Source organism: Vulpes vulpes, chromosome 7, assembly GCF_048418805.1.
Source record: "Vulpes vulpes isolate BD-2025 chromosome 7, VulVul3, whole genome shotgun sequence".
NCBI classification, from domain to species: Eukaryota; Metazoa; Chordata; class Mammalia; order Carnivora; family Canidae; genus Vulpes; species Vulpes vulpes.
Window position 1 is genome coordinate 41,010,334 of NC_132786.1, and position 26,830 is coordinate 41,037,163.

General features: G+C 38.8%; 1 protein-coding gene across 17 annotated transcripts in view; it reads right to left on the reverse strand.

Annotated features, from left to right (window-relative positions):
• The window catches only part of DLC1 (DLC1 Rho GTPase activating protein), a 488,697-nt gene that overhangs the window by 126,980 nt on the left and 334,887 nt on the right, over positions 1–26,830 (reverse strand). Inside the window, exon 6 of one of the 17 annotated variants that reach the window (XM_072763601.1) lies at positions 4,943–11,300. The exons of the other annotated variants lie outside the window; for them this stretch is intronic. Within the exon in view, the coding sequence (XP_072619702.1) occupies positions 11,269–11,300 (32 nt within the window). The 3' untranslated portion in view covers positions 4,943–11,268. Of the gene's footprint in view, positions 1–4,942; positions 11,301–26,830 lie in introns of those variants that run through there. 17 annotated transcript variants of the gene reach the window in all.

The following is a 26,830-nucleotide window of genomic DNA, read 5'->3' on the forward strand; positions in this document are numbered from 1 at the left end:
AGGAGTCTCCTATTCAAATAAACAGGAAATGCACAATTCCCAGAAAGCATTTAGATAAAATTAAAAAGAGAGATATTATGTACTTGATAAAGGATTTGTATATAGAATACATGAAGGACTCAAATTCAATAATAAAAAGACAACCCAATTAAAAAATGAGCAAATGATCTGGATACTTTTTCAGGGAAGACATATAAATAGACAATAAGCACAGATAAGATGCTCAACAGCATTAGTCATGCATATAGAATGGGAAACACAAATCAAAACCACAAAAGGATACCACTCTGTACCCACTAGGATAACTATAAAAAAAAAAAAGACAGACAGTAACAAGCATTGGTGAGGATGGTGAGGATGTGAAGGAATTGGAACTCTCATTACATTGCTGGCAAGAATGAAAAATGACGGTGTTGCTTTGGAAAACAGCTTGGCAGTTCCTTAAAAGACTAAACAGAGCTACTGTACATATGACCCAGCAATTCCACCCCTCAGTATATACCCAACAGAAATGAAAAGTTATGTACACACAACAACTTGTACATGAATATTCATAGCAGCATTAATAATAATAGCCAAAAAGGAGAAGCAACCCAAACGTCCATCAACAGATGAATTAGTAAATCCGATCTGGTATATATATATATATATATATATATATATATATATATATAATATAAATTATATTATTTATATATAATATAAATATAAATATATTTATTTATATATATAATATATATTTATTTATTTATAAGAAATATTCAAAATGGGCAAATCCGTAGAAGCTGAAAATAGATAGTGGTTGCCAAGGAGTGGGGGTGAGGGAAATTTGGGGGGAAAAGGAAAGTGACAACTAATGGGTGCAGTTAGTTTTTCTTTTTCTTTCTTTCTTTCTTTCTTTCTTTCTTTCTTTCTTTCTTTCTTTCTTTCCTTCTTTCTTTCTTTCTTTCTTTCTTCTTTCTTTCTTTCTTTTTTCTTTCTCTTCTTCTTCTCTCTTTTCCCTCAGTTTTATTTAGGAATAATTGACTTATAACATTGCACATGTTTAAGGTGTACAGTGTGTTGATGTCATAACAAGGTTTTTTTTGGTAATGATAAAATGTTCTAAAATTTCACAACTTTGAATACATAAAAAGTATTAAATTGTACACTTGGGTGAATTATATATGTGTATCTTGAAAGAATGAGAGAATGAGAGACAAAAGGCAAGAGAATGAAAGAGAATTCTTTTTCCTGGATTCAAAAGTTTACATGACATTTCCTTAAAGGAAAACGGTTAATTTCACAAGATGCATGAGTTAAGAGGCTGTCCACCTCCAGACTGGTAAAGAGAACTTGTCCCCTGAAAACTAATGATAAATACCGAAAGTGTTCATTTCACTCACTGCTGACCTGCACTTATTAGGAACGTTTATATCTTAGACCAGATGGATTAGTAAAATAAATTTGGTCCCATGTGGACCAAAGAACCTAATGGCCAAAAGCTTTGATGTTGTCAAACAACTACCCAAATAACACGTTGGATAAAAAGAAAACAGATGTACAGACACCACTGACGGGGGCTTTGATCTTTTCTGTGGTGGCTGCACGGTCATAAAGGACACTGGAAACTTTGTTGCTCTTCCTAATGAGCCCTCCTTGCTTTATTAGGTTCACTGATTTCATGCACACCAAACAGGCGGGAAACAGCACTGCTTTCTAAGAAAGGACTTTGATGTTTAACTAATACTAGCCAATAAACCATTTCTTGCACTCTCAGCCAGTAAATAGTGATTATAGGATATCTTCAAAAATATGATATTCAATCTTCGCTGGTGTGAACAGAGAGCATGCCAGAAAGGGTCACAGCCACGAATGAAGGACACCTTAGAAATCCTAATTAGACTCCTGCAGCAATCTGCTTTTCTTAGTTTAAGAAAACTTAGTTTAGTGCATTTTTTTTTTTAAACTTAAAAGTCATCGTCTGTTTGTCTTAAGATACTGGTAATTTTAAAAGTAAACTGTAAAGCAAGATTTGGTTGCAAAGCAGCTAGGAGACCTGATGCCACTCCTTTTTTTGGTGTTAGCACTTGGAGAGCTGAGGGGGAGATTGGCCGCCTAAATGGAGTGTATGTCAAGGTGGCTTCAATCCAGATACAGCACAGCATTTTCAGGATTACTTTTTGAAGGAATCCATGCCTAAGGGTATGGGCCTTTGCCACTCTGCTTGGCCCAAAGTGGGGCTAGCCTTTGCAGAACTTGTATACTTTACAAATCAGTGCCTGACCTTCAAGTACTTTAAATTCTTGGTTTTATTGCTAAGTCCTCCCTGTCTTTTAAATCCTGATAGGAAGATGAAAAAAATCAAGGGAGGGTTTTTATCCCTGTTAACTGATAGAGATGACTGCCATTTCATGTTTAATGTTTCATGTTTTTGCTTCCACCAAAGAGCACTAGCCTGGGAGTCAATGGAATTTTGTCAGGATCCTGGATTCATCATTGATGACTGTATGTTTGGGCAAATTTCTCAACCTTCCTCCTCTTCTGTGACCTCATTTATTAAAGGAGATGATCTCTAAGATTTCTATTCCTGTATATTTTAAATATTAAAAATAAGGGATACAGATCAGTTATGACTTCCTAATTTATAAAAGGAATCTGTTTTTCTTGTAGAAAATTTAAAAAAACAGAGATAAGCAAAGAGTTGGAAGTTTCTTTCAGTTTTATTGGCCCACAATTCTTTATAATCTAGTATACTTCCAGCCAAAGGTTGATAGCACAGGGAGATACAGCAGAAGTAACCTGGCCCAACCTCTTATTTAACAGATGAGGAGATGAGATAGGACTTGTCCAAGGTCATACAACATACTTTACTGACCACATCACTGTGCTCCAATTACTTTAAAATATCTTGTCCTATAATTATTTGCAAATAAAATTTTTGAACTTCACCTTGAAAGCTCTCTACAGGAGGATGAATAATGAACTGTAATTTTTTAAATATGTAGATATGCTGAGTTGTATTTTCTTTACAAAGGGAAACTTTGCAGATTTTTTTGTAAATATAGATTTCTAGGGTAGACCCAGTGGCTCAGCGGTTTAGCACTGCCTTTGGCCCAGGGCGTGATCCTGGAGACCCAGGATCAAGTCCCATGTCAGGCTCCCTGCATGGAGCCTGCATCTCCCTCTGCCTGTGTCTCTGCCTCTCTTTCTCTCTCTCTGTGTCTCTCATGAATAAATAAATAAATAAATCTTTAAATATAGATTTCTATGTCCAACTGTTGGTGTCTGCAGAAAACGAATAACCCAAGAATCCCTGCAAATCTGGCCCATCTAATTTAACCCACTGTTTACTTTTGTTCACTCTAAGATTTCACAATGGCCCTCCTTGGGTCCTTAGTTCTTTAGTCAGTGTGGTGGCAGCTGTTCTCCTAAAAAAAGAGGTGGCCCCATTTCACTCAGCCGTTGATCTACAGCAGACTTAGTATGGGGTTAGAGACAAAACAGTATAATGAGAGGAAAGAGTGGAGGAATATAGATAGTCCTGGACCAGTCAATGCTGAGGCTGGGATGGGATTCCATTACCCATACAACACAAAGTAAATATGTAGTCATTTTTATTTCTTTCCTATTCTAACCTGATGATTTAACTAGAGTCTTAGTGTGTGAGGAAAGCCATGGCTAAAAAGCTGCCCCCCACTACCCATATTTGTTTCAAGTGACATTAATGTTGCCTTGGCAATTTTAAGAGACTTATGTCTCTTAAAACATCATCATTTTTGGAGCTTTAAATGCAAGTACAACTTAGTTCATGCCTAAAATATCATATTGTATTAAACAAAATTCTTAGAAATAACTATTTATCTCACTACATTGTCTCCTTCATGATAGGTAAAACTTTTTTTTAATATAAAGAAAATAAAGATCTTTCATTTACTGGTTCTTTTTATTTGTTTGCTTTCTCAGAAGAAGCAACACTATTTTGGGAAAAATAACGGCATTATAAGCAAAACAGGGACTCCAGGATCACGTCCTGGACCAAAGGCAGGTGCTAAACCGGTGAGCCACCCAGAGATTCCCCTATATTTGTTTATAGTCCATGGTGATTTTTAGCCTTATTTCAGACAGATACTCTTATTTTTATCTGAGAGAGATTTCAGTACATTTAAATATAATTTATTTTTTCCTAATAGTTAATTTTCTCCTCAAATAACCAAGATATTTTAAAGACTGAATATCATTTGTAATACTTTATTTGGATCACAGAGTATATTCCATATGGGAAAATTGCATAGGACAAGAATGTACTCCATAGGAATTTCAAATAAAGGTCCTATAATCTCATAATCAATATGTACCTCATCATCTATCACATTGCTTCAGTTTCAATAAAATAAGCACATTAATGAAAGTGGCATAATTTGGTCTGTCCTCTGGATATCTTGTCAATACAATGTTTTAATACTTGGATACGCCTGCCTTACTCATTTTCATCTGGCTGTTTGGTATTAAATAAATAAAACCTTCATATACCATAAATCCTCAGAGTAAGAGTCTGGAATTGAGGATCTTGTTGCAGGGAGATGAATTCTATTGTTGACCATCTCTCGCTGAGGCTAACATGGTAACACCGAATGCTTCAGAAGTTTCATCCGCTCATAAGCTGTAATAAGTACTGTTTCCTTTCTTTATTATTTTTAGAATAATGGGGATATATTCAAGTCAGTGTAAAACCTTGGATCATGCTGTAGTTATTTTTCTTATTTTTTTAAAGATTTTATTTATTTATTCATGACAGACACAGAGAGAGACAGAGACATAGGCAGAGGGAGGAGCAGGCTCCCAGTAGGGAGCCTGATGTGGGACTCCATCCGGGGCTCCCCGGGATGGGGATCCTGTCCTTAGCTGAAGGCAGACACTCAACCACTGAGCTACTCAGGCATTCCTGTGGTTATTTTTCATATTTTCATTTTTTATTTGTCTTCATAAAACAATGAGTGGTTAACTCTAAGCTAGATACCGGTCCCTCATCCATCAACTGAAAACAAATGCAGGTTCTAGTAAAACATTTAGCTTGTAGCTGGGTAATGCAGGTCTATTCCAAGTCCACCTACCATTTGCATAAGCATCCAAGTCCAATTCTAATTAGCATCCTGAAATCAGACTTAGTACTTATATTTTAGCTACATTGTTAATTTAAGACAAACACACTTAGCCTAGGAAGAAAAGTTCCATACACTTGGAAATCCAAAGACCGTATTAAAAATGAAGAGAATTTTTTCTTAGTGCTACCATCTTAGAGTAAAGGAGACTATCCAGGATAGTATCAGTTAAGTGGTACAACACCTTTGCTTGGTTTCTCTAAAGATCTGCCTTAGGCTCCACTTAAAATAAAACAATGGTGCATGTCAGTTACATTTGTCAAATGAACACTGGTGAGTTGTATGGATTATTTTTTGAAGCCACACCAAACAAGATAAAGCACACGAATGCTGAAAAGTTGAATTCGGGCGGAGGTTGGGGTAGTGGGGGTTGCTTTGGCATGGAATCTGGGCTAAGAAACATTGGTCTTAAATCCAAAATCAAAGCAACTGATTTGTAAATAAAGTATTTGAAAAGAAGGCAAAACAGAAGATATTTTGAGCTCCTTAGTAAAGGTATAGACAGACAAGATTGAATACTGGGGCCTTGACAAGTCTTGTCCGTGAAGTCTTGTTCTTATTCTGCTTTCTTCAGAAAAGTAGAGAGAAGGGAAAGCTCATTTCCAGAGTGTAAGCTGAGTTCCAGCTACAGCAGCCAGTGGTTTATCTGAGTTGTCTCCTTTAAACACCATTATCATGCTATAAGTGACATATTATTATGCCTATTTTTGAAATGAACAACAAAACTGACATTCAGGAAAGTAAAGTGCCTTGCCAAGTCACCCAGCTATTGAACTGCATAGACAGAATTTGAACTCAACTTTTATTTACTACAAACCCCATGCTCAATACTGGCCTACAGCAAGCTCCCTTTCAGGACTCATTTGTACTACATGAGTACGACAATATGTAATTATTGTACACGTCCTACTAAAAGTGCCCATTACTATGATATATTAATTTCAACAGGTAAAGTTCACAAATTTATGGCAATAAAAAGAACCATTTTGAAAATGGTATAATTTGTATACTTTTAACATTTGCTGCATCATATCTGTCAGAAGTTTCCCCAAAGAAAAACCAGTGGTTTAAAGCAGGTAAGTAAGTTGTATAGAAGCATATAATACATTTCATTAACAGCCAGTTAATTTACAAAGGCTGTTATCTTCTCGTTATTCTACTGTGATAGAGTTGTACCCAATAATTTAATAATGGAAGCATGCTGAGTTTTCTTGCATTTTTATAGGGATGCCCACTTAATAATGCGGCAGTAAAAGGAACAGGTGTACTTTATCTTTCATTCCAATTTTACAGATGAAATGAAGTATCTAATGTCTTTTTGATTGTGGACTGCTATTCAACGGGGCAAGGATGATACTACCTTATTTACATTTGCAAAATGAGATAGGTTAAAGCTGGGTCTCAAGCAGTTCCTTTTTCCATGAGGGATACAGAAGAAAAATCGAGAGAGGACACATTGAATTCTCAAGATGTAAGGTTAAAAATTTTGCATATTCAGTATCTCTAATTTTTATCATTTTTCATTTTCACAGAATGACAAATTTCTTTAGTGTATTGTTCTAAATCCACATATAAAAATAGCTATCCTGGGGCTAATTTGTGTCAATTTTCTTGTGTGGTAAAAATAGATAGATAAGATACTGAAGGACAGGTCCCCCTAAACTAAAATTTAAAAATAATTAATCCACAGATTTAATCCACAGGATACCTAAAGGTTTTGTTTAGATGAAAGGTAAATTAAACCTGCTCCCAGAAATCACTTTCAAGGAGGACATTTCCTAAGAAATGGAGCCAGATGGCTCATCATCACCCACCAGGCCACAGTAATAAGTTAATTTGGACAAATTGCCACATACACCCTCAGCCTCAGTGACCTTTAATTTCTAACAGCTTTAAAAGCATCCATTAAAGTAAAATAGAGAAGAAAGAACTATAAATAGCTGACAGTCTTCAGAAGGATTGTTTGAAGATTAGAACTTTTGGTGCTTATTATACAAAACCTTAATGGTAGGAGGAAGGAAGAAGCAGTAAAAGGTAAAGTGAAATTAAAAAAAAAAAACTCATGCAATTAAGATTATTACCCATTTTCTAAATTAATGTGGAACCCATTTTTGAAATTCTGAATAATTTATTTGTAGTAAATCAAAAATATATTCTGTGAACACAAAACATTTGAAACTATGTAAAATATAAGAAAGAACTAAAAAAATGTCAAAGGCAGTATCTCCAGTAAAATGTTGCAAGATCAAGGCGTATCAAACTTTCTTTGGATATACGTTCTTTAAATCTCATCCATTTTTTCCATCACTTACTGTTACAGATTATTCTTGATTTTCTGTAAATTTCAAGGATTACATTTATTAGATCAATTCTTTTTAACAATCTTAGTTTGAGTTGACTGACATCAGCGAATGGCCTTCTTGTATAGTTATCTCAATTAATGGGAGATATGATTACAAGATTCTATCTCCTGCTCTTTGTAAAGTGATGTCAAAAACAGAATTAAAACTTAAAATCTTGAACCCACAAATTAGCCTGTCAACCTTGTCATACAGTTGCTTTACTCATTTCCACAGGAAATTGCCTACAATCATGTCGACAGTGAACAAAAGAAAAATAGTAATTCGTTGGAGTATATCAAACCATAGATTCTTGGATCCCTTTAAAAAAAACTATTCAACTCTAACAGTCTTCCTGTTACAACTCTGAGACAAGTAAATCTTATTGTACTTGCTTTGGAGATGGATGGAACCAAAAGAATAAATTAGGGATACTTATAAATTGGGGGTAGTGCAATGATTATCCCTTTTTATTATGAGCTTCTTGAAATCAATGCCACTTGAGATCAGTATTATGAGATTATCTCTATCTAAAAGGATTTACTTCTTACCCAGGTGAAATGCTAAGTGCTGGAAAAATAAAGCTATGGTAGATGTTTCTGGTTTCTAAGAGTCAGAGGAAAAGAGGAGACATGGTTGTTTCCGAAATAATTTGATATTCTTCAAACAAGAAATAAAGTACAAATCATTGCACGTTTTCAGGTTTAAATTTTCTCTCTTGAAATGAAGAGACTGATGTTTAGGAGACTACAAGGTCCCTTCCAGCCATTGTCTTTTATGATTATACAAAAATTATTCTTATATAGCAGTCCTTATATGGCTTCAAGAGTTCTGCTGATCAGGGATCAGCAACCACATACAATGATCCAGGGCTAGACTCACGTCCTTTACACAAGGAGAGAACAAAGTTTTCCTCTGATCCAGCTCCCCAGCATTTCATTGGACTTCTGACCACATGGAGAAATGTTTGCTGTGTCTCCAGAGTGGAGTATATAAAGCTACATGTCCCTTCATAGGTTATAATTGATTATTTTTAAATAGTATGAACCTAATACACCTATTGAAAGAATAAGTGAATAAATGAAGGAATTATAAACAGTAAAACCATATCATTCTGACATCCTTTAGCATAAGTTAATAAATATTGGGCATCTCTGTGCTCTTAAACATTTAGGTCTGCATTTATCTTAATTTTTACCCCACATCAAGTTCTGTGTGTATGTGTGTACGTGTGTGTATGTGTATAAATATACATGTTAACACAGGCATTCAAGTTGTTGGATAGATGTATGATTTTATATTTTTAAAGGAAATCTACAAAAGAAATCTATATAGACTTTGTGATAATAGAAAGCTGAAATCTCTCAGCTCATTAAACTAATTTGATCACTCTTCCTCTCCCTATATTATACTTGATACTTTGCTAACTCGCACAAAACCATAAATTGGGGAAAGGTGCCCTCTTAGGAGACACTGCCCCATAGGTTTGTGGCTTGGTGAGTATCAGCACCGTTTAACAAATTAGAAGAAGGCTTCCCTTCTTCAGGTGGAACTCTCTCCCCCACCCAGGGCTCAGAGACCTGAGAAAAAGCTGGACTTAAGTTCCTAGGTATCCTCTTGGCTTGGAGCCCGGAGTTGGGCATATCCTGCCCACATAAGGCCCTGGGTTACACAGTTAGCAAAGGGAATCAGCCTAATTCCCAGGAAGCGCATAAAAGTCATTCCTCCCCAGTGATGTACGTGCACTTTGAGGTGTACTTTCAGGCATGTACTTACTTTGGAATAATCAAAAGCTGAGCAAGGCATCAGCTGAGCCTCATGTGTGCATTGCATTTTGCTGAGTGGTGGGGGATGTATAATTACATGAAGAGAGGTCCCTGCCTTCAGAGCACAGTCTACTCAGAAAATCAAAACAAAACCAGGCAATGTGGTGTGATCTGAAAATCAGTTTCTGAATATATAACCGCTTGGTTTTTCTTTCTTGCTTTATATAACAAGGAGGTCCGGCAGGAGGATTTTGGGTGTTATCTACCTGGGGTGATAGGCTTTATATCTCTAGTCTACAAGAGCAACTTGTAAATGTTTTATCTAGTGCTCACTGTGAAGAAACAACTATAAGAGTTATCTGCAACCGGCTGGGAGGCTTCCTAATATCACATCACATAGTATCAAATCAGTGGTGAAGACCGGGGTGAATGTTCCAGTCCTGGGATGCTGTGCAGGCACAGGCACAAAGATAGAGTTGCTATAGCTATATGTGGAACAGGGGCAAATCCAAGACAGCCGAAGCCAGGTGTTGATGTTGGGTTATACAACCGGAAAGGGCAGGACAAGACCAGACTGGGGTCCGTCACTCCATCTTCTCTGACTAACCAGAGGCATGTAATTGCCAAATGGTTTGATATCATTTGGGGATACAAGTTGGATCTGTAGCTGCGGAGCAGCCTTCTTCAGTGTGGAATGTTCAGGGACTGAATCCAGGATCCTGGCCAGCATTATACCACACGCTGAGCATCCAACAAAACGGTTGACCAGCTCAGACGCACATTCATACTCGTGCATGGGCACAAACCTCCAGAGAGAACCAACCCTGATGTGTAATCTCAGGCCTGGGCCACGTTCTCCTACTTCAAAGGGGAATCCAATGAAGGCAAGTACTAGAAATGGGAAGTTTTCCAGGAGAAGAGTGTTAAAATATCAACTCCTGTAGAACTGTAACCCAGAGAGAAATGTTCTCCTCAAACAACAACACCATTTACAAAGTGGCTTGAAGTCAGTCAGAGAGAACGCAGAGTTTGGGAGGTGAGCCAAGGAGCTTGCATTTCTGCGATGCTTGTGTGGGTGCCAGTGATAAACATTAGTGCATCCCTTCGGCCCTCCGCCTCTGGAGAGCCATCTAAGGGGCCGCAGTGCCCCCTAAACATAAATAATCTTCATTTTCAAATGAACAGTAGATGCATGGGAACAAGATTAGGGAGACTTTTTTTTTTTTTTTTTTCTTCTCAGCCCTTTATGGAAACTTCCAAAGGAACAAACTTCAGCCTACTATGGAAGTTTTGCTTCAAGTGATGTCTCTGGAGACCAGTGCGCCCTCTGTGCTGTTTACTACACTGGACTTGCTCTTCTCCCATAGGATGCCCTCCTTTTAGACTTAGAGACTTTAGAGCCAGTAAGAAGCTTAATCAGATTCGAAGGTATGGTTCAAAGGGACATAAAAATGACCATTATCTTTGTCATGCGATGGTCACATGGACTCATTCATTTACCTTTCCTTAAGATGTTTTTAATTTTGGTAGGGGAAAAGGATGCAACAATCACTGGGCGAAATTGTTTGTGTGTTTTTTGGATAACCAAGTTATTAATGACCATTATTTTTTTCAAACAGAAATATATATATTCTCATTAATTTGAAAATATCTTTGCGCTGAATGGGAAAACCCATAAATGTGTAAAATCTGAACCTTTCCTGGAAATATGTGTTACCAGCACAGATTGGGCCATTTGTGTGTGTCACACTGTCTCACTGTCAGCCAGGAAGTGTGGCTTGGCATGTGAAGTATTAAATTATAAATTTTTTTGGATAGCATTAGGCTCTCGTTTCTTTTTTATTTTTTTAAGATTTTATTTATTTATTCATGAGAGACACAGAGAGAGAGAGAGGCAGAGACATAGGCAGAGGGAGAAGCAGGCTTTCTCTGGGGAGTTTGATGCAGGACTCGATCCCAGGACCCTGGAATCATGACCAGAGCTGAAGGCAGACGCTCAATCACTGAGCCACCCAGGTGTCCTTAGGCTCTTGCTTCTAATGAGGCTGCAGAGGCTGAGAGAGAGAAAGAGAGAGAGTAGAAACGGCCAAAGAAAAAGGGAAGTAAATGTATGAGAGAGGGAGGCACCTAGGGAGATTAAGGAGAAAAGATGCAGGGCTCTTCTCTGTTATTCTTGCACAGACTGGACGTTCAGTTGAGAGATATTATCCCTCCATAAGGGGGCTCTGGGAGGTCAAATTATGGATTTATATTATCCTTGTATGCACACTCTGAATTTCTCTTCGCCTGACACAAAAGCAGATGCTTACAAATTATCCAAAGAAGTGAGAAGTACTGTCAATTAAAAGTGCAGGAAAGGCCATTTAGGAGAATATTATTATGCAAATATTCACTGTAAACACTTTTGGTATGAATGTGCAGAAGGCCATATCACAGAAAATACAAGTTTTCCTAGGCTAAAACTCTCGACCTGATTTGGCTCACGTTTTTCTCTTTCCTTGGTTTCTGGTTTCCAAGCTCATAACACCCTGTTGTATGTTTTCTTATTCTAGATCAGGATCAACTGCAAGACCATAAAAGGAAGAGATCTTGAAAATTAATATTTTGGTAGAAGTCTGTAGGAACGTAATAGAGAAAATGTAAAAGCTTTTCCCTTTCTATCTTCTTTCCCTTTACCCCCAAGTCCTCTAAATGGCAAAATGACACTGTGAAGAGGGGCTTTCAGTCCTTTCAGCAGGGACAAAGGACTCCAGTTGAGAATCTCCCTTCTGCCACGACCCCCCAGTTGGTGCTGGATTCTTCCAAGGAGGTCCTGCTGAGCTGTTAGGAAGTCAGGCATTCGCACACTGCTCACTATCTTTCAGGGGCCAATTAGCTAGTTTGGAATATCCAGACCCTGGGTTCCTTTCATTTCTCTTTCAGCAGCTTGCCTTTTGGTCATTTGCTATGCTTCATTAAGAGGGGCAAAGCTCAGATCTGTCCATTTGGCTCACCCTTAGGAGCTCTGATGGGAGCTTTCTTGGGGAAGGCAATTGGAGCCATTGAAGAGAAGATGTGGGGATTATCCGTGGATTAGGATTATCTAAACCAGTGGTTTTCCAACCCTTTTAACTAGGGGAAGCCCTTTCACAGGTAAAACAAAACAAAACAAAACAAAACAAAACCAAAAGCAAAAACTCCAAACTTGTGCATGACATGACAGTAATTATACTGTTAGTATCTATTAAGGTAAGCACATGCTCATGTGAAGGAAAGGCTTGTTCTTCTTGTCCTCTTGGTCTTCAAACACGTTCTGTTCCCCTCCCAATTCCTCTTGGACAAACATCTTTCCTAGGGCATCAATACTTTGAATTCTTTGTGATCAGACTTAGGAAAAGTAACCAAGATTTACAGAGGAGGCCTGGTATCTCTCATCTGCTGGAAACTCATACTAACACACAAACACAGATTGTTGAGATGTTTTTGAACAACAAATACTAAACACCAAGGGAAACGCGAAAAAGAACCTCTTTTCATTTCATTATAGACGGTTCCGTTTGTGAAGGCTTAAATTTGAAGGTGGTTAACAATTTTCTTGTTTAGTGATTCTTCAATTTGCATGTGAATCAGAAGGAGCTGAAATCATGGTGAGGGTACAGAAGATGATTATATAGAGTATGACCCTACCACATTTTTCATCAATGTTTTTGCCTGTTTAGTGAATGGGACTTGGGGTTAGAATTTCTGAGTACAAGTAGACATCAGGAACAATTACAAAGACTTGCACAGTACCAACAGAGAAAAAACTCCTTTCCTATGTTAGGATACATATTTGTTGTTTCTCTTTGTTTTAAAAATTGTTCTCAGTATTTGGGCTCCACCTTCTCCCAAAAAGGTAACTTTGCCTTCATCATCAAGAAAATTGAAGTGATCACATATGCACTACTTCAAGTTATTAGCAACATCTGCATTCTTGGAGTCAAAAAAAAAAAGCTGCTTTTCCATGTATTTTTCTTAGACTTTTTCTTTCTTTTCCTATTTGCTGATGGTTCCCAAATTGATACTCCTGCCCTGTCTTCTCTCCCAAGTTGAAACTCAGACATGCACACGACCATGGCCACGTACATGCACCTGGATGCACAGGGGTCTCATCTTCACCATCTCCTCTCTAACCAATTTATCCCACACAATTCCTCCTCTCACTGGAACCAGCATGCCACCAGGCATCCAGGGTTGGAATCTGGTGGTAAACCTACACTCCACACACCCAATTAATCCCCCAGTCTTTCTAAATACTTTCTAAATATTTCTCAAACCCACCTCCTACTATTTAACTCCAGCTATATCCCATTCAGGCTTTCATAATCTTTGCTCTAGATGCTTACGAGGACTCTTAATGACTCTTCATTGCCTAAAAATAAAGTCCCTACCTGTTAATATGACATTCAAGACTTCTCATGACCTTCCGTTTCCACTTTCACCTGCCACTCCCCACATTCCACTTTATCAAGCTGCACACACCAAGCGGCTGCTTTTATTCCTCCTACTTGAAATCTCCTCCCTACTTTCATCTGATTGACACTAATCCATCGTCTCTGAACCCATGACCAAGCTAAGGGCCACTCCTCTGTGATCCTATTAAACCTTGTACCTACCTGTTTCTTATCACCTGTATGTTATATTATATTGTAATTATCTGTGAATTATATTGTAATTGCTTGTTAATTCATATTTTGCCTCCCTTTGATTCTTCTAGTCAAGAGGGAAGATGGTTGCCCAGACTGTGACAATTTTTTTTTGTTTTTTGTTTTTATTACTTTTTAAAGATTTTATTTATTTATTCATGAGAGAGAGAGAGAGAGAGAGAGAGAGAGAGAGAGAGACAGGCAGAGGGAGAAGCAGGCTCCATGCAGGGAGCCTGATGTGGGACTCGATCCCGGGCCTCCAGGATCACATGCCAGGGCTGAAGGTGGCGCTAAACCGCTGAGCCACCTGGGCTGCCAGGTTTTTGTTTTTAGAAAAGGTGCTGGAAATGCTTTGACACACTTCACTTGAGAACTAAACTCGATTTTTCTCTTCCCCTTATATCAGGGCAGGGTCATCCCTTGGCCTGTAACCAACACAATGTGACTGTGTGACTTCTGAGGTTAGCTTAGAAGAGTCGAGGCTGCTTGGCCTGTGTGCTTTCTCTGGGACCTTTGTTCTGGGGCCCTGTTCGACCTTGTAAGGAGTCTGACTGCCCTAAGGCTGCTGTGCTGGGAGGAGGTTCAGGTTGTGTGAAGAGGCTACATGTAGGTGCTCTCCTGAGCCCGGCCGAGGTGCCATCTGACAGCTAGCATTGACCACCAGCTGCGAATGAAGAAACCTCCAGGTGATTCCAGCTCCAGCTGTGGAGGCATCTGGGCCTTTGAAACTTTCCAGCCCAGGACCCTGACCTTGAGAGGCAGAGCCCCTGTGCCCATCCCAACTCCTGACACCCACAGTCCGGTGTCCAGGGCGATTTTGCAGCAGTGCCAGCCAGAGCACACAGCCCCCGAGCAGGCTGCTCACAGCCCTTCCCTGGCTCTCTTCGCTCACGGAGCCCTCCTCATTCTTTCAGTGCGCCTCTGGGGCCACATCCTAAATACGCTCCATTCACCCAAATCATTGTTTCAGTGGTTTCTTAAAAGGGAAATCCAAATTAAGATATTGTCCAGACTCCTGACCCCGCCATTAGATGTTATTCAGGAAGATGTAAAACATTTTAAGGTGCTTTAAATACCACTTTAAAAGAGTACAGAAGGAGCTGAAACTTGGACCAGAGAAAGTGGTCCTGAGGTAGCATAATTATTAGAGAAGGCAGTTGGGCAGGCTGAAGGAATCCAGCAATACTTCTGCCTGGAATGGAGGAGATTTTTTTAAAATTCATTTATTTATTTATTTATTCATGAGAGACACAGAGAGAGGTAGAGACATAGGCAGAGGGAGAAGCAGGCTGCCTGCGGGGAGCCTGATGTGGGACTTGATCCTAGGACCCTGGGATCAGGACCTGAGTCAAAGGCAGATGCTCAACCACTGAGCTACCCAAGGCATCCTGAACGGAGATATTTTTTTTTTTTATTTTTTTATTTATGATAGTCACACACAGAGAGAGAGAGAGGCAGAGACACAGGCAGAGGGAGAAGCAGGCTCCATGCACCGGGAGCCTGACGTGGGATTCGATCCCGGATCTCCGGGATCGTGCCCTGGGCCAAAGGCAGGCGCCAAACCGCTGCGCCACCCAGGGATCCCCTGAACGGAGATTTTTAAAGGCCATTTGCAACAATGGCAAATTAAAGGAAGAAGCTGAAGTTAAATATACATTTTTGTTTATGCAGTAGTTTTCATTTGGAGAAAAAACTTTGCTTCCAAAGGTCTGAAAGCATGTTTTTGTGAATATCTTAGACTTTCATTTTCTATAGGATTCTCAGCTAACTATTTAGATAGGATTGATTTGGCCAATGGAAAATTAGGAATTAAGATGACAACGGAAATATCTTTAGTATAGAGTGAAGTTCTTAATGTTCCAACATTTTCCAGTATTCCTGGTATTGGCTAAATTCAGTCATATGACAGCATTCTGAATTGTGCTTATGTGTGTGCATCTCATGTGAAATAGAATTTTCTGCTCCAAAAGTATTTCAAAATGAAGACCACTCAGAAATCTTGTTGACCAAAGAGTTCACAGACAGCAGTCCACATCAATCTAGATTCCAACTGTGTTTGTAATAAAGATACGTATGAAAGTAGAGTAAGTCAAATGATTTTTTCTTCACAAGACCACATTCCATCATCCAACACTCACTTGCATACCACTGTCTCACTCATCTCTTTAACACACTTGTCAGAGTTCATATTTAAGTATCTGAAGAATAGTCTAAGGAGCGGGGCTATGTCCCAGGGCCTAGCACAGTGCCTGAAACATATTTATAATATTTGCTGAATGAATAAAGCAGTGCATAAGGCCAATGCATCTCATCATTTAGACCATAAATACTGTTCATTCCTGTTTTGTTGTCAGTACAGTGCCCCACCTAGAAGTGACCCTTGATTGCAAAACTCCAATGAACAAAACCCAGACTGAGTGTCTCTCTTAAAAACAGGCAGAAACAGACTCCTCTGTTAACAAGCATACCATCCAGATATCCCATGTCCTCAATCACATTGCAAGGAGTCTCACCTATCGTCCAGAAAGAAGTAAGTTGCTTTTTACAGGTATTTAATGCATGACCACTGCAAATAAAGAGACAAGAGGCAAAAAAATATTGCTGAAATGATGACAAGGATTCATTATTTGGTTGGGTGCCAAGTAAAAGTCAGTTCCAGTTGTTCCATTAACAGTCAAAACTTTAGGCCCTGCCAAACATTACTATCTGCTTGTGCAATTTGGCACAGTTGTTACTAGGTCAGGATTGCAACTGCAAAGATAGTACGGCCAATATGTTGCCAGTAGGATTGACTATAGAAGATATGATACCTTTTAAAGCATGTCACGTTATATGCAATTATAGTAATGGGTAACTTATTTAGCACTTCCAATGTGCCAGACAGCTCTCTAAGTGCTTTGTCTTTGTGACTCACTTCATCTTCACAGCAACCTTGTGTGGCAGATGTGTTGACATCATGCCCATTTTACAGATGGGGACACTAAGGCACACCGGGGTTAAGGAAACCTGTCTGTAGTTACCCACATTATTATAAGTGGCAGAATGGGGACTGAAAAACCCACCAGATAGTCTTAATTTCTTAATTGCCACACAATGCTGCTTGTCACAACCACTATGCCTGACTGCCCCAAATCAGCACAAATGCCTGACTTCCAAGATCTGTTACAAGGATGCTCAAACAGGGCAAAGAATAGACCTGCCTCATATTTAACACTAATTATCATAGACGTCAGGCTAACAATGGTTCTAGAATAATTTTCTAACTAAAATGAGCAATATTTTCATAATGTAATAAGCTTTATAGTACCACCTGGACCTGCTCCAAGCTGAAAGCACTTTCTGGTTTGCATTCATCTTAGTGGGATGTTGCTTATGGCAAATGGGGTAAGTAACATGCAAAGAAAGGCTCAGCTGTAGCTTTGCCATGACCCAAGACCATGCCTCCGCTCTCTGTAATCTTTAGTTATGAAGTGAAAGGCTAATCATCTGATACCGAAGCTCGAGGAAGGTTGGCACCTGCTTAGTTTTGGTCATCAGTTGTGTTTGCCCAGGGCAGGTGCTCAGAAGGTCACTGCAGCCCGGCACTCCCTCGCTCCTGTTACCTTGTCTTCCCCCTCCTCCCACTCCCAGTTCCTGGGCCACAGACTCTTCCCTTCATTGTTCTGGGTGCTCTCTCACGTCCCCAACTTCAGCAGCAGCTTCTCTACATCCTGGTCCTGACAGAATCCCTGGGCCACCCCGGCCCCCTCTTCTTCTTATTCTGCTTTCTCTGGCTTCCGAGAAATTCTCTCAGCTGCTGTCTCCCAATCTTCATTCTCCAATCTCTTTTGCAGTTAAACATCTCCCATTGCTCCTCTTTCTTCCCTGAAGACCAGCCCTTGGTCCACAAACTTCCCTTTCCCTCCAACTGCAAAAGCCTCATCAGAGGAGGTAGGGTCCCCATAGACAGCCTGCACACACTGCAACCTTGCAATTCCAAGGCCATCACCCACCATCCATCTATGCCATTTTATTCCCCAGAGTGCATCATTCAGAAATCTTCCACTGTGACATGACCTTCTGGACTCAGCCTCCCATCCTGTCTTCCCTCAATAGTGGATCTCTGGTTGCACTCATCATTCAGTCCTGGCATGCATTTTCAATTCCCCGGATTCTCGGATTCTCGCTTCTTCACTGCCTTCGACCAGGAAAACCTCTATACTGAATTAAAGCTGCAATTCACCCTTTCTTCCCTCCCTCCCCCTGAAAAGGTAGCAAATTACCATTGGAAAAAAAGCCAATGCTTTGCAAGTAACAGCCATTACCATTTAAGCGCCCTAACCTCTGTGGGGCTCTTTTACTCATTTCTGGACTGGATCCTCTCCATTTCTTCAGGATTCCTCTAAGCCTCCTCCACTCATCTCAAGCCCTGATCCATTTTTAGCAGACTGTGTTGTCCAGGGCTGCAGTAAGAAAGCGGAGGCCATGGGCTGTGATCTATCTCATCTCCCCAGACCCTCTGTGTCAAGTTATCCGTTGTCCCAGCAATCTCTATCCCAATTCCACCAGTCTCTGGGTGGGGCTGCATGCCTCCTAACGAAGATTCTCTTATATTGTGCCTTTTACTCATCTCTTGCATTACTAGGTCAATAATTTTCTTAGTCCTTACTCCTAGTTTCAGCTTCGATTTCTCCCTGCCCCCCTACATAAATTGGCAACTTCCCCTCAGCCAATCTCTCTCCCCCTGATTAAAAGACATACAACCGAAGCCCAAATAACAAAAATAGCAATAAACAGAAAACCAGAACATATCCTGAAGCCATTATTTCCCACCCAAAACTATCCCCATTTATCATTCTTTTTTCCTTTTCAGGCAAATATCTCCAAATGATAAACTTCCACTGATGCCGTCACCTTGTTCACACACGTGGCCATATCCTGCCTTCCAATATGCCATCCATTCTTCCTGAAATACCTTTGCCTGCCAGGATCCTCGAGGCTGGGTCAGGGCCTCATCTGGAATTGCTTTGGGACACCGGCCCCATTTCTACCAATGCACTTCCCTCACTGTCTTGAGTATTAAACAGGGAGACCCTGCTGTGCATGGGATGTGCCATGTTCACTGTTGTATTCTCATTGCCTGACAATACCTGGCATGTGGGAGAGAATCAATAAGTATTTCTTGAAAAAATGTTTCCATATAAAGCTCTACCAAATGATTCTGTTCCACTCATATTGCTTCTACATTGCTTTAATACAATTTGATCATTTCTGACCCAAAATATTGCTGCTCCCTGCCAGAACAATATTGTTCCCATCTGCTTCACTAAGCTTCACAAAGATCTTAGTTCTTTGTAGATCAGAGTTCTCCTGGTTGAAGTCAGCTGGCCAACAGAACATCATTTCTACACTCACATGGTCTCCTCTAACACTTTGGATGTCACAGACTAGTAAAATTTCCAAACTATGCGGGGACAGAATTGAATTGCTAACCTTTACTATCCTAAGTGAATGTATTAATCCACATCACCTAAAACCAACTTCTACCATCACCATCATTTCATAAGTGAGGATATGTTAATAACAACCAAAAAGTAAGAAGAGCAGAAAAAAGACAGGGCTTGAAACTAAATATATTTGATGCTATTAAAAATTCAGTACATCACTGTTGCTCATTTAGGGGCTGCCATAACAGAAGATCACAGACTGGGTGGTTCAAACAACAGAAATGTATTTTTTCACAGCTCTGGAGGCTGGGCATCTAAGATCAAGGTGCTGTCAGGGTTGGTTTCTGGTGAGGGCTCTCTTCCTGGCTTGCAGACAGCTGCTTCCAATGGTGTCCTCACATGGCCCTTCCTCTGGTGAGCACACTCCTACTATCTCTTGCTCTTCTAATAAGGACAACCTCATTTAACCTTGATTACCTCCTTATAGATTCTATCTCCAAATGCAGTTGCAGTAGAGGTGAAGGCTTCAACATATGAAGTGAGAGGCCACCATTTAGTGCCTAATAATTGCCCCTTATTTTCTCATTTTATTGCAGATCATTGGGAATTTCAACCTGGATTGGCACCAGTCTGTAGGCCGGGATTTGAAAAACACTGTTCTGAATATTGTAAATACCACACATACAGACTCTTGAAAAAATTACCTTATTGTATGTATTTATATATTTAATTCTTGTTACTGTATTTGTCAGTAAGTTGGAGTTTAATCTTTGTTCTTGCAGAAATTGGCCTGCTCTTTTATTTATTTATTTATTTTTAAATATTTATTTATTCATGAAAGACAGAGAGAGAGACAGGGGCAGAGACACAGGCAGAGGGAGAAACAGGCTCCATGCAGGGAGCCCAATGTGGGACTCGATCCCGGGTCTCCAGGATCACACCCTGGGCCGAAGTTGGCACTAAACCGCCGAGCCACCCAGGCTGCCCCGGCCTGCTCTTTTAAATGGCAAAATGCTTTGAGGCAAAGTCCTTGGACAGAAAGACTTTTTGAACAAATTTATCCATTTATTTAAAAGTATTCATTGAGCACCTAACCATGCAAATAGAATGCAATTGAATCCTCTTAGCTGTGGTGTTATGGAAAAGAAAAGCAAAACTGTATTTAAAATAACATGATCTGGATTCTAGCCACCTCTCTGAGCTTTAGTTTCTTAATCATTAAAATGGAGATAATCAGGGGTGCCTGGGTGGCTCAGTAGGCTAAGCCTTCGACTCTTGATTTGGGTCGTGAGATCAGTCCTGTTTTGGGCTCCTTGCTCAGCAGGGAGTCTGCTTGAGATTCTCTCACTCCTTCCTTTTGCCCCTCCCCCCTCTCTTTTAAAAATAAATACATAAAACTTAAAAAAAAAGAAAAGATAATCATATATGTTTCCTTAATCTGTTTAAAAGGATTTTATGAGGGTGATTGATTAACACTGAAGTATTTTTTGAAGTATAAAATACTATGCAAATAAAGGTACACGTGAATTAGAGATAACATAGTTGGATTAAAAATATTGAAACATGCAAGAATTAAATGAAAAAGCAATTCTTAATAATACTTGATTCCATTTTATAAAGTTATTAGATGAGGAGATCAGAGAAATGGCATGTCTCTTGATATCAGCAAAGCATTTTGCAACATTTTAGTGATGTTCTTTTAGAATGAATGGGTGCTGGAACAATTAGATGGAGTCATATTTTGGCTGAGCAACTGCCTTTTAGGCATACTAACAATTAAAAATGAATATGACCCTAAAGAGAGATCTCTATTTTATCCTTGATCATGTCCTAAGCAGTATTTTGATTAAATTAATCTCAAGGTCCCTGATTAAAGGTTCTAAGTGGCATGCTTATAAAGCCTATAGGTGTCACAAAATTGAAGTAAAGAGCTAATATATGAAGAGATAAAGACTCAATTATCTCAATAGGCTGAAATGATGGGTAAGGGAAGGTATATGTAAAATAAACAAGATTAGGTTTATTTATTTATTTATTTTTCAAGATTAGGTTTAACTGGGACATATGCCAACCCTATACTCAGGCTGGAAAAAAAAAACCTGTTGCAGAAGAGAAAAGACTTAAGGATTCTATTTCATGTTAAAAAGATCTGCTTCTACATGATCACAAGCTTAAAATGAACCACCAATATGGTGTAGGTGATAAAAATGTGAAGAGTAAATTACATTTACTCTTGGAATTATAGATTATACTACTATTGTCATATGGCCTAGAACAAAGGAGGAAGAATTCCTACCATATCCTACCTTGCTCAGAGCATTTGCAGGGTATCTTCTTTACTAAAGAAGGCTATTAACAAACTAGAAAGCACCTAAAAGAGACTGTTTAAAGACCTTACTTAAGAAAATGCTGAAAAAATTAAGGAGGGATATCCTGGAGATAAGAGGATGTCTTTCTTGCTTGCTTTCACATATCTGACAGTTCACCATGTAGAAAAGTAAGCAAAGATTTTACATGATGCTCCAAAGAAAGGTCCCATGACAACTGTCCTGTTAAAGATTCTGACCAAACAGTAATGGCTCAAGAGACAGAGTAAGAACCTGGCCCATGGTCACACCACTACTGAGTCTCAGGATTTATTTACAGAAAATGGAAGTCTCTTCAAGAACTGAAACCAGAAAGGTAATTTCACTCAGGTTTGGACCAATATTCTCATTGTTAGACCACACTGTACACCTTCAAGTACAATACTATGAAGCTATAAAATGTTCACATGAAGTTATCTAGAGGACAGAGAAAAATGGGAAGTTATCATATGATCTATTCCCCAAGCCTTGCAGTAACAGAACAGAACTTCGGGTAACTCCTAGCAAGTTGTAAGAATAGTTCCAGGTTAAACCAAAGCTGAGCAATTTACACCAAGTTATAAAGTGTTTGGAATGCATATGGAATTCATTAGCATAAGAAGTGAAATCAGTTAAAAATATGATTAGCCATGTGAATATTTTAGATAAATGAATATATATAGAACTAAAATGGGTTTTGAAGGATGAAATTGTTATTGGTGATTTTCCTTTACATGGATGTTAGGGAGTAACAGTCTTTTGCAACCTGTCCTTGGATGCTCATTGCAACATGGCTCCGCCACAATGTGGTTGCTTTTGTGTGAGTGGTGATTCTCCTTTTGTAGAACAATACACAGTGTGTGTGTGTGTGTGTGTGTGTGTGTGTGTATGTTTACGCATGTGTGTGCAGTGCTTATATATGTATAGATATATATGTATGTGGATATATAAAACTAAAATCAGGGCACCTGGTTGGCTCAGTGGTTGAGCATCTGCCTTTGGCTCAGGTCGTGATCCTGGGGTCCAAGGATCCAGTCCTGCATCAGGCTCCCTTCAGGGAGCCTGCTTCTCCCTCTGCCTATGTCTCTGCCTCTCTCTGTCTCTAATGAATAAATAAATAAATAAATAAATAAATAAATAAATAAATAAAAAATCTTTAAAAAATTTAAAAAAACAGCATTAAAATCAAAGGAAAAGACAACTGTAAACATTTTAGAATATTCATTACTAATTTAATTCCTTTTCCTGTTGCCTTACTATATGGTATTAAACTTGAAAAAGCTTATCACATAGCCTGTTTTAACTGAAAATAGCAACAGAATGGAAATATCCTTATCTGAGCAGGCTCTGGAACCTGCCTTCCTATAGGCTGCATGTTCTGTGATGGCCAGTTCTGTGCTTCAAAAGGGGAGGGTTCTGTTACTCTGGGTCCATGCCATATGCTAATTTCATCTCCCCTACTCTAATACCTTCTTGTATTAAAAAGTTAGAGTCTGAAAAAAAAAACAACAAAGGCAGCAAATGCTTAGAAGTAACAAAAACATTGCTAAGTTATAACATCTGGACTTCATCACTGCAGCACTGACGTCAGGACATAGCCCAGATGTTAACTATAGTAACCATCTAAAGTTTGGGTGAACGCGGTCTTCCCTTTAATTTGCAAAATCCTTTTTGCAAAAATCCTTGAAAACATAACAGCTTAGGGATATAAGTAGTCTACCAAATATTTAGGAGACCAGGTTTGGGATTACACAAATACACCAGCTTTCTAGGTGTATTCATCTCCTCGGAATGTTGTGGTCTCTCACTTGGAAATCCATTCCCCACCTCCCCATGGCCCACCAAAAAAAGATAAAGAAAAAAAAAAAACACCTAGAAAAAACAGCCAGAAGGGAAACTGTGAATTTAAAAATGAGAAGTAATGAGTGCTGAGCCTTAGAAAATATGTGGATATAAGTCAGGATGCTCTTCTCACCCATTCGAGGGCAGTTAGTTGTAGCCTGCAGGAGAAGCATCCTGATTTTTATATTTTATGTATATGCTTCCACATTTTCTAGGCAGTTGAAGAACAAGAGAAGACATTCAAATGCAGATAAATCATACTTTAAATTTTTGTCCAACTTTGGTCATTATATTGAATGAATGTGTAAATAATGGCTGGTCTTGTTTTCATAGTTGATAGCTAATGAGGCTATGCTACATGCACTCATGTGTAGGATGATGATTGAAATAAGATGGAATAAAATTTCCTTAGCAATTTCTTAACCTCACCACACCCTCCATTACCAGATATCATTGGAAAAACTGCTGATTGGACAAAGACCAAACTACAGTTAAAGAAAGAAAAAAGGATCTCTAGGAGTAAGGGAAATGGATATAGATTTCTGACTTACTCATAGATGGAAGGTCTGAATATAATCTTATTCTTTTTTTGTGATTTCATATGTTAGGGTTGTGACGTGACTAAAAATCACTTCATATTAACAAAGTGTCTGGAATTCATTTAACAAATATTTAGAAGGCAGAATAGTGCTGGTTAAGGGCATTGACTCTGGATTCAAATCCTGACACTCTCAGTTACTGTATAATCTTGGAAGAGCTAAAGCCTGCTGGGGTGAGTTTAAAATATTCCAAGTAAATTTCATCCACTATAGAATGGGGAAAACTATACCCACCTCACTATATTTTTGTGAGTTAGTGATAATTGTATGAAAAGTCTACAGCAGTATCTACAATATAAAAGCTTAATAAATGACATAATTAGTTATATCTCCTTGTGCCTTGCCTCATTTACTTTTTTTAATTTATTAATCTAGTCCCACCCCCTCTGTCATGATCACTTTCCAGAGAACTCCAGGGACAGCTTCTTTGCAATCCCCACAGTACTGGTGGGCATTAATGTTGTCTGGAGCCATCTTTGCAGCATGTGGCAGGATGCCTGACATATAGAAAGTACTCAATTTTTATTTGTTAAATGAGGGAATACTGCCCTTTTTGATGTTTAATGGTTAACGTACCTGTCTTGAGAGTATAGCCTGTGTCTTATAATTTTCACTACAATGCAGCACAGCAATGAACAAATATTTGGGCATATAGCATATTTGAATAACCCCATTTCTTCAGAAGAACAACAAGAAGATTACATAAGGTATTGACTTGCTTGTCTCACAGAACTGATTTAGTTCCAGAGTAGGGAATACAAATCAAAACTCATGACTAATGACTTCTGGTTGAATGGATTGAACGAAAAAAAGTCTTAAAGGTAGTTTATTAAGTAATCGTATGTATTTATTACTATTTAATTCAAGCTTTCTAAATTCCTAAGAATTCAAACAAGGTCTTACTTAGCCTACATTATTACAATAACAATGACTTGTTGTCACAGATTTCTGCAATAGTTTAACTAGTCCAGAGGCAAGGACAGGCTCTCTGGTGATGGTTATAGGTAACCTAAAGTAAATAATGTCTACCAGTAACATACTGATTAGTATCGAATGAATGATATTCTTTAAATACATTTTGCTCTGAGGCCCACTACTATTTGTAGTCCATGTGCTGTCCTGTTTGTATTGGAAGATATAATCAGCGACCAAGATCCCTTCTAAACTTTTATAGCACTGCAACCTAGACATCCTAAAACTGTGGTCACTTATGTCATAAAATCAAGTTCTCTCATGAGAATTATCTATCTAGTATTTTTTTTAAAAGATTTTATTTATTTATTCATGAGAGACACAGAGAGAGAGAGGCAGAGTCACAGGCAGAGGGAGAAGCAGGCTCCATGCAGGGAGCCCGATGCAGGACTCGATCTCGGGACTCCAGGATCACGCCCTGGACCAAATGCAGGCGCTAAACTGCTGAGCCACCCAGGCGTCCCTCTATCTAGTCTTTTAAAAAAAATATGTATGTATGTATGTATGTATGTATGTATGTATGTATGAATTTAAGAGGGAGAGAACATGTGAGTGAGGGAAGGGGCAGAGGAAGAAAATCTCCAGCAGTCTCCCCACAGAGTGGGTGCCCAATGCCAGGCTCTATTTCCAGACCGTGAGATCATGACCTGAGCTGAAATCAAGAGTTGGATATTTAAACAACGGAGTCACCCAGGCACCCCAAATCTAACTAATCTCATCAAGCAGTTCCCAGGATCACATATGCTTACCTTTAAAAAAAATGGTAAAAAGTCTGGCATGCCTATTGAGCAAGTAAACAGCATTATGGCTATTGCTAGAGATGATCTTGTATGATATAATTTATTTTACATGTTTTAGTCATCGTGTGAACATTTGCAGATCTCTAAATAATGAAATGTTTGCTGTACTCAGCATTAAAAATAAGTTAGTGAAATATCTTGATTGTATCAAAAATGTTAACTGAATGCAGGATATGATGCCGGCTTTGTTTATGTCAGCTACAGAAAAAATAAAAAATAAAAAGAGGAAAGAAGCTGTGGGAAAGCTGTATGCTGAAGGTAGAACATTCTCCTAATCCTAACCAGCTGTCCTTGCTTGAATGCATGGGAATTTAATAGCAATCTTCCTGCCTCTCTCTGTCTCATGATGTGTTTACTGAGTAGCAAGCTTGTACTCATTTTACTGAAGCAATGACAAAGCTGTTTTCTAGCTTTGAAAGTATCTATGAAAATACAAGAAGGAAATAATCAAAAGTCACCTTGAAATAAAATATATGTAAGTACTAACAACAGATTTCTCCCAGGCTGTTACATGGCAGGGAGCCACAATTAAGTAACTACTTAAAACACAGCAAGTTCAAATTCATTTATTCTGCTTTAGAGTGGCTACTATCTCAAATGGAATCACACAGCAAATCACAAGTGCAAGGGTGACAGAAACACAACATTCCAGTACCTGAAGATAAATAGCCAAGGCGTCACACTCCAAACTCTTCAGATCTTTCAACTCCCCCTCCTTCACATTTTTCTTTAGGGCCTGACAAATTATAAATCCTTGACTTCACAAAGGAAACTGCAGCTTTACTTTGAATCTCTTGAAGTAATAGATCAAGAGAATACAGAGAAGTACAGGAAAGAAATAACTTTTTTACGTTTTGTTTACATAAATATACTATAGAAAAATATGTACATAGGAGGGTATTTAGATCTGTGTGTTTCTTAGAACAGTTATCCATA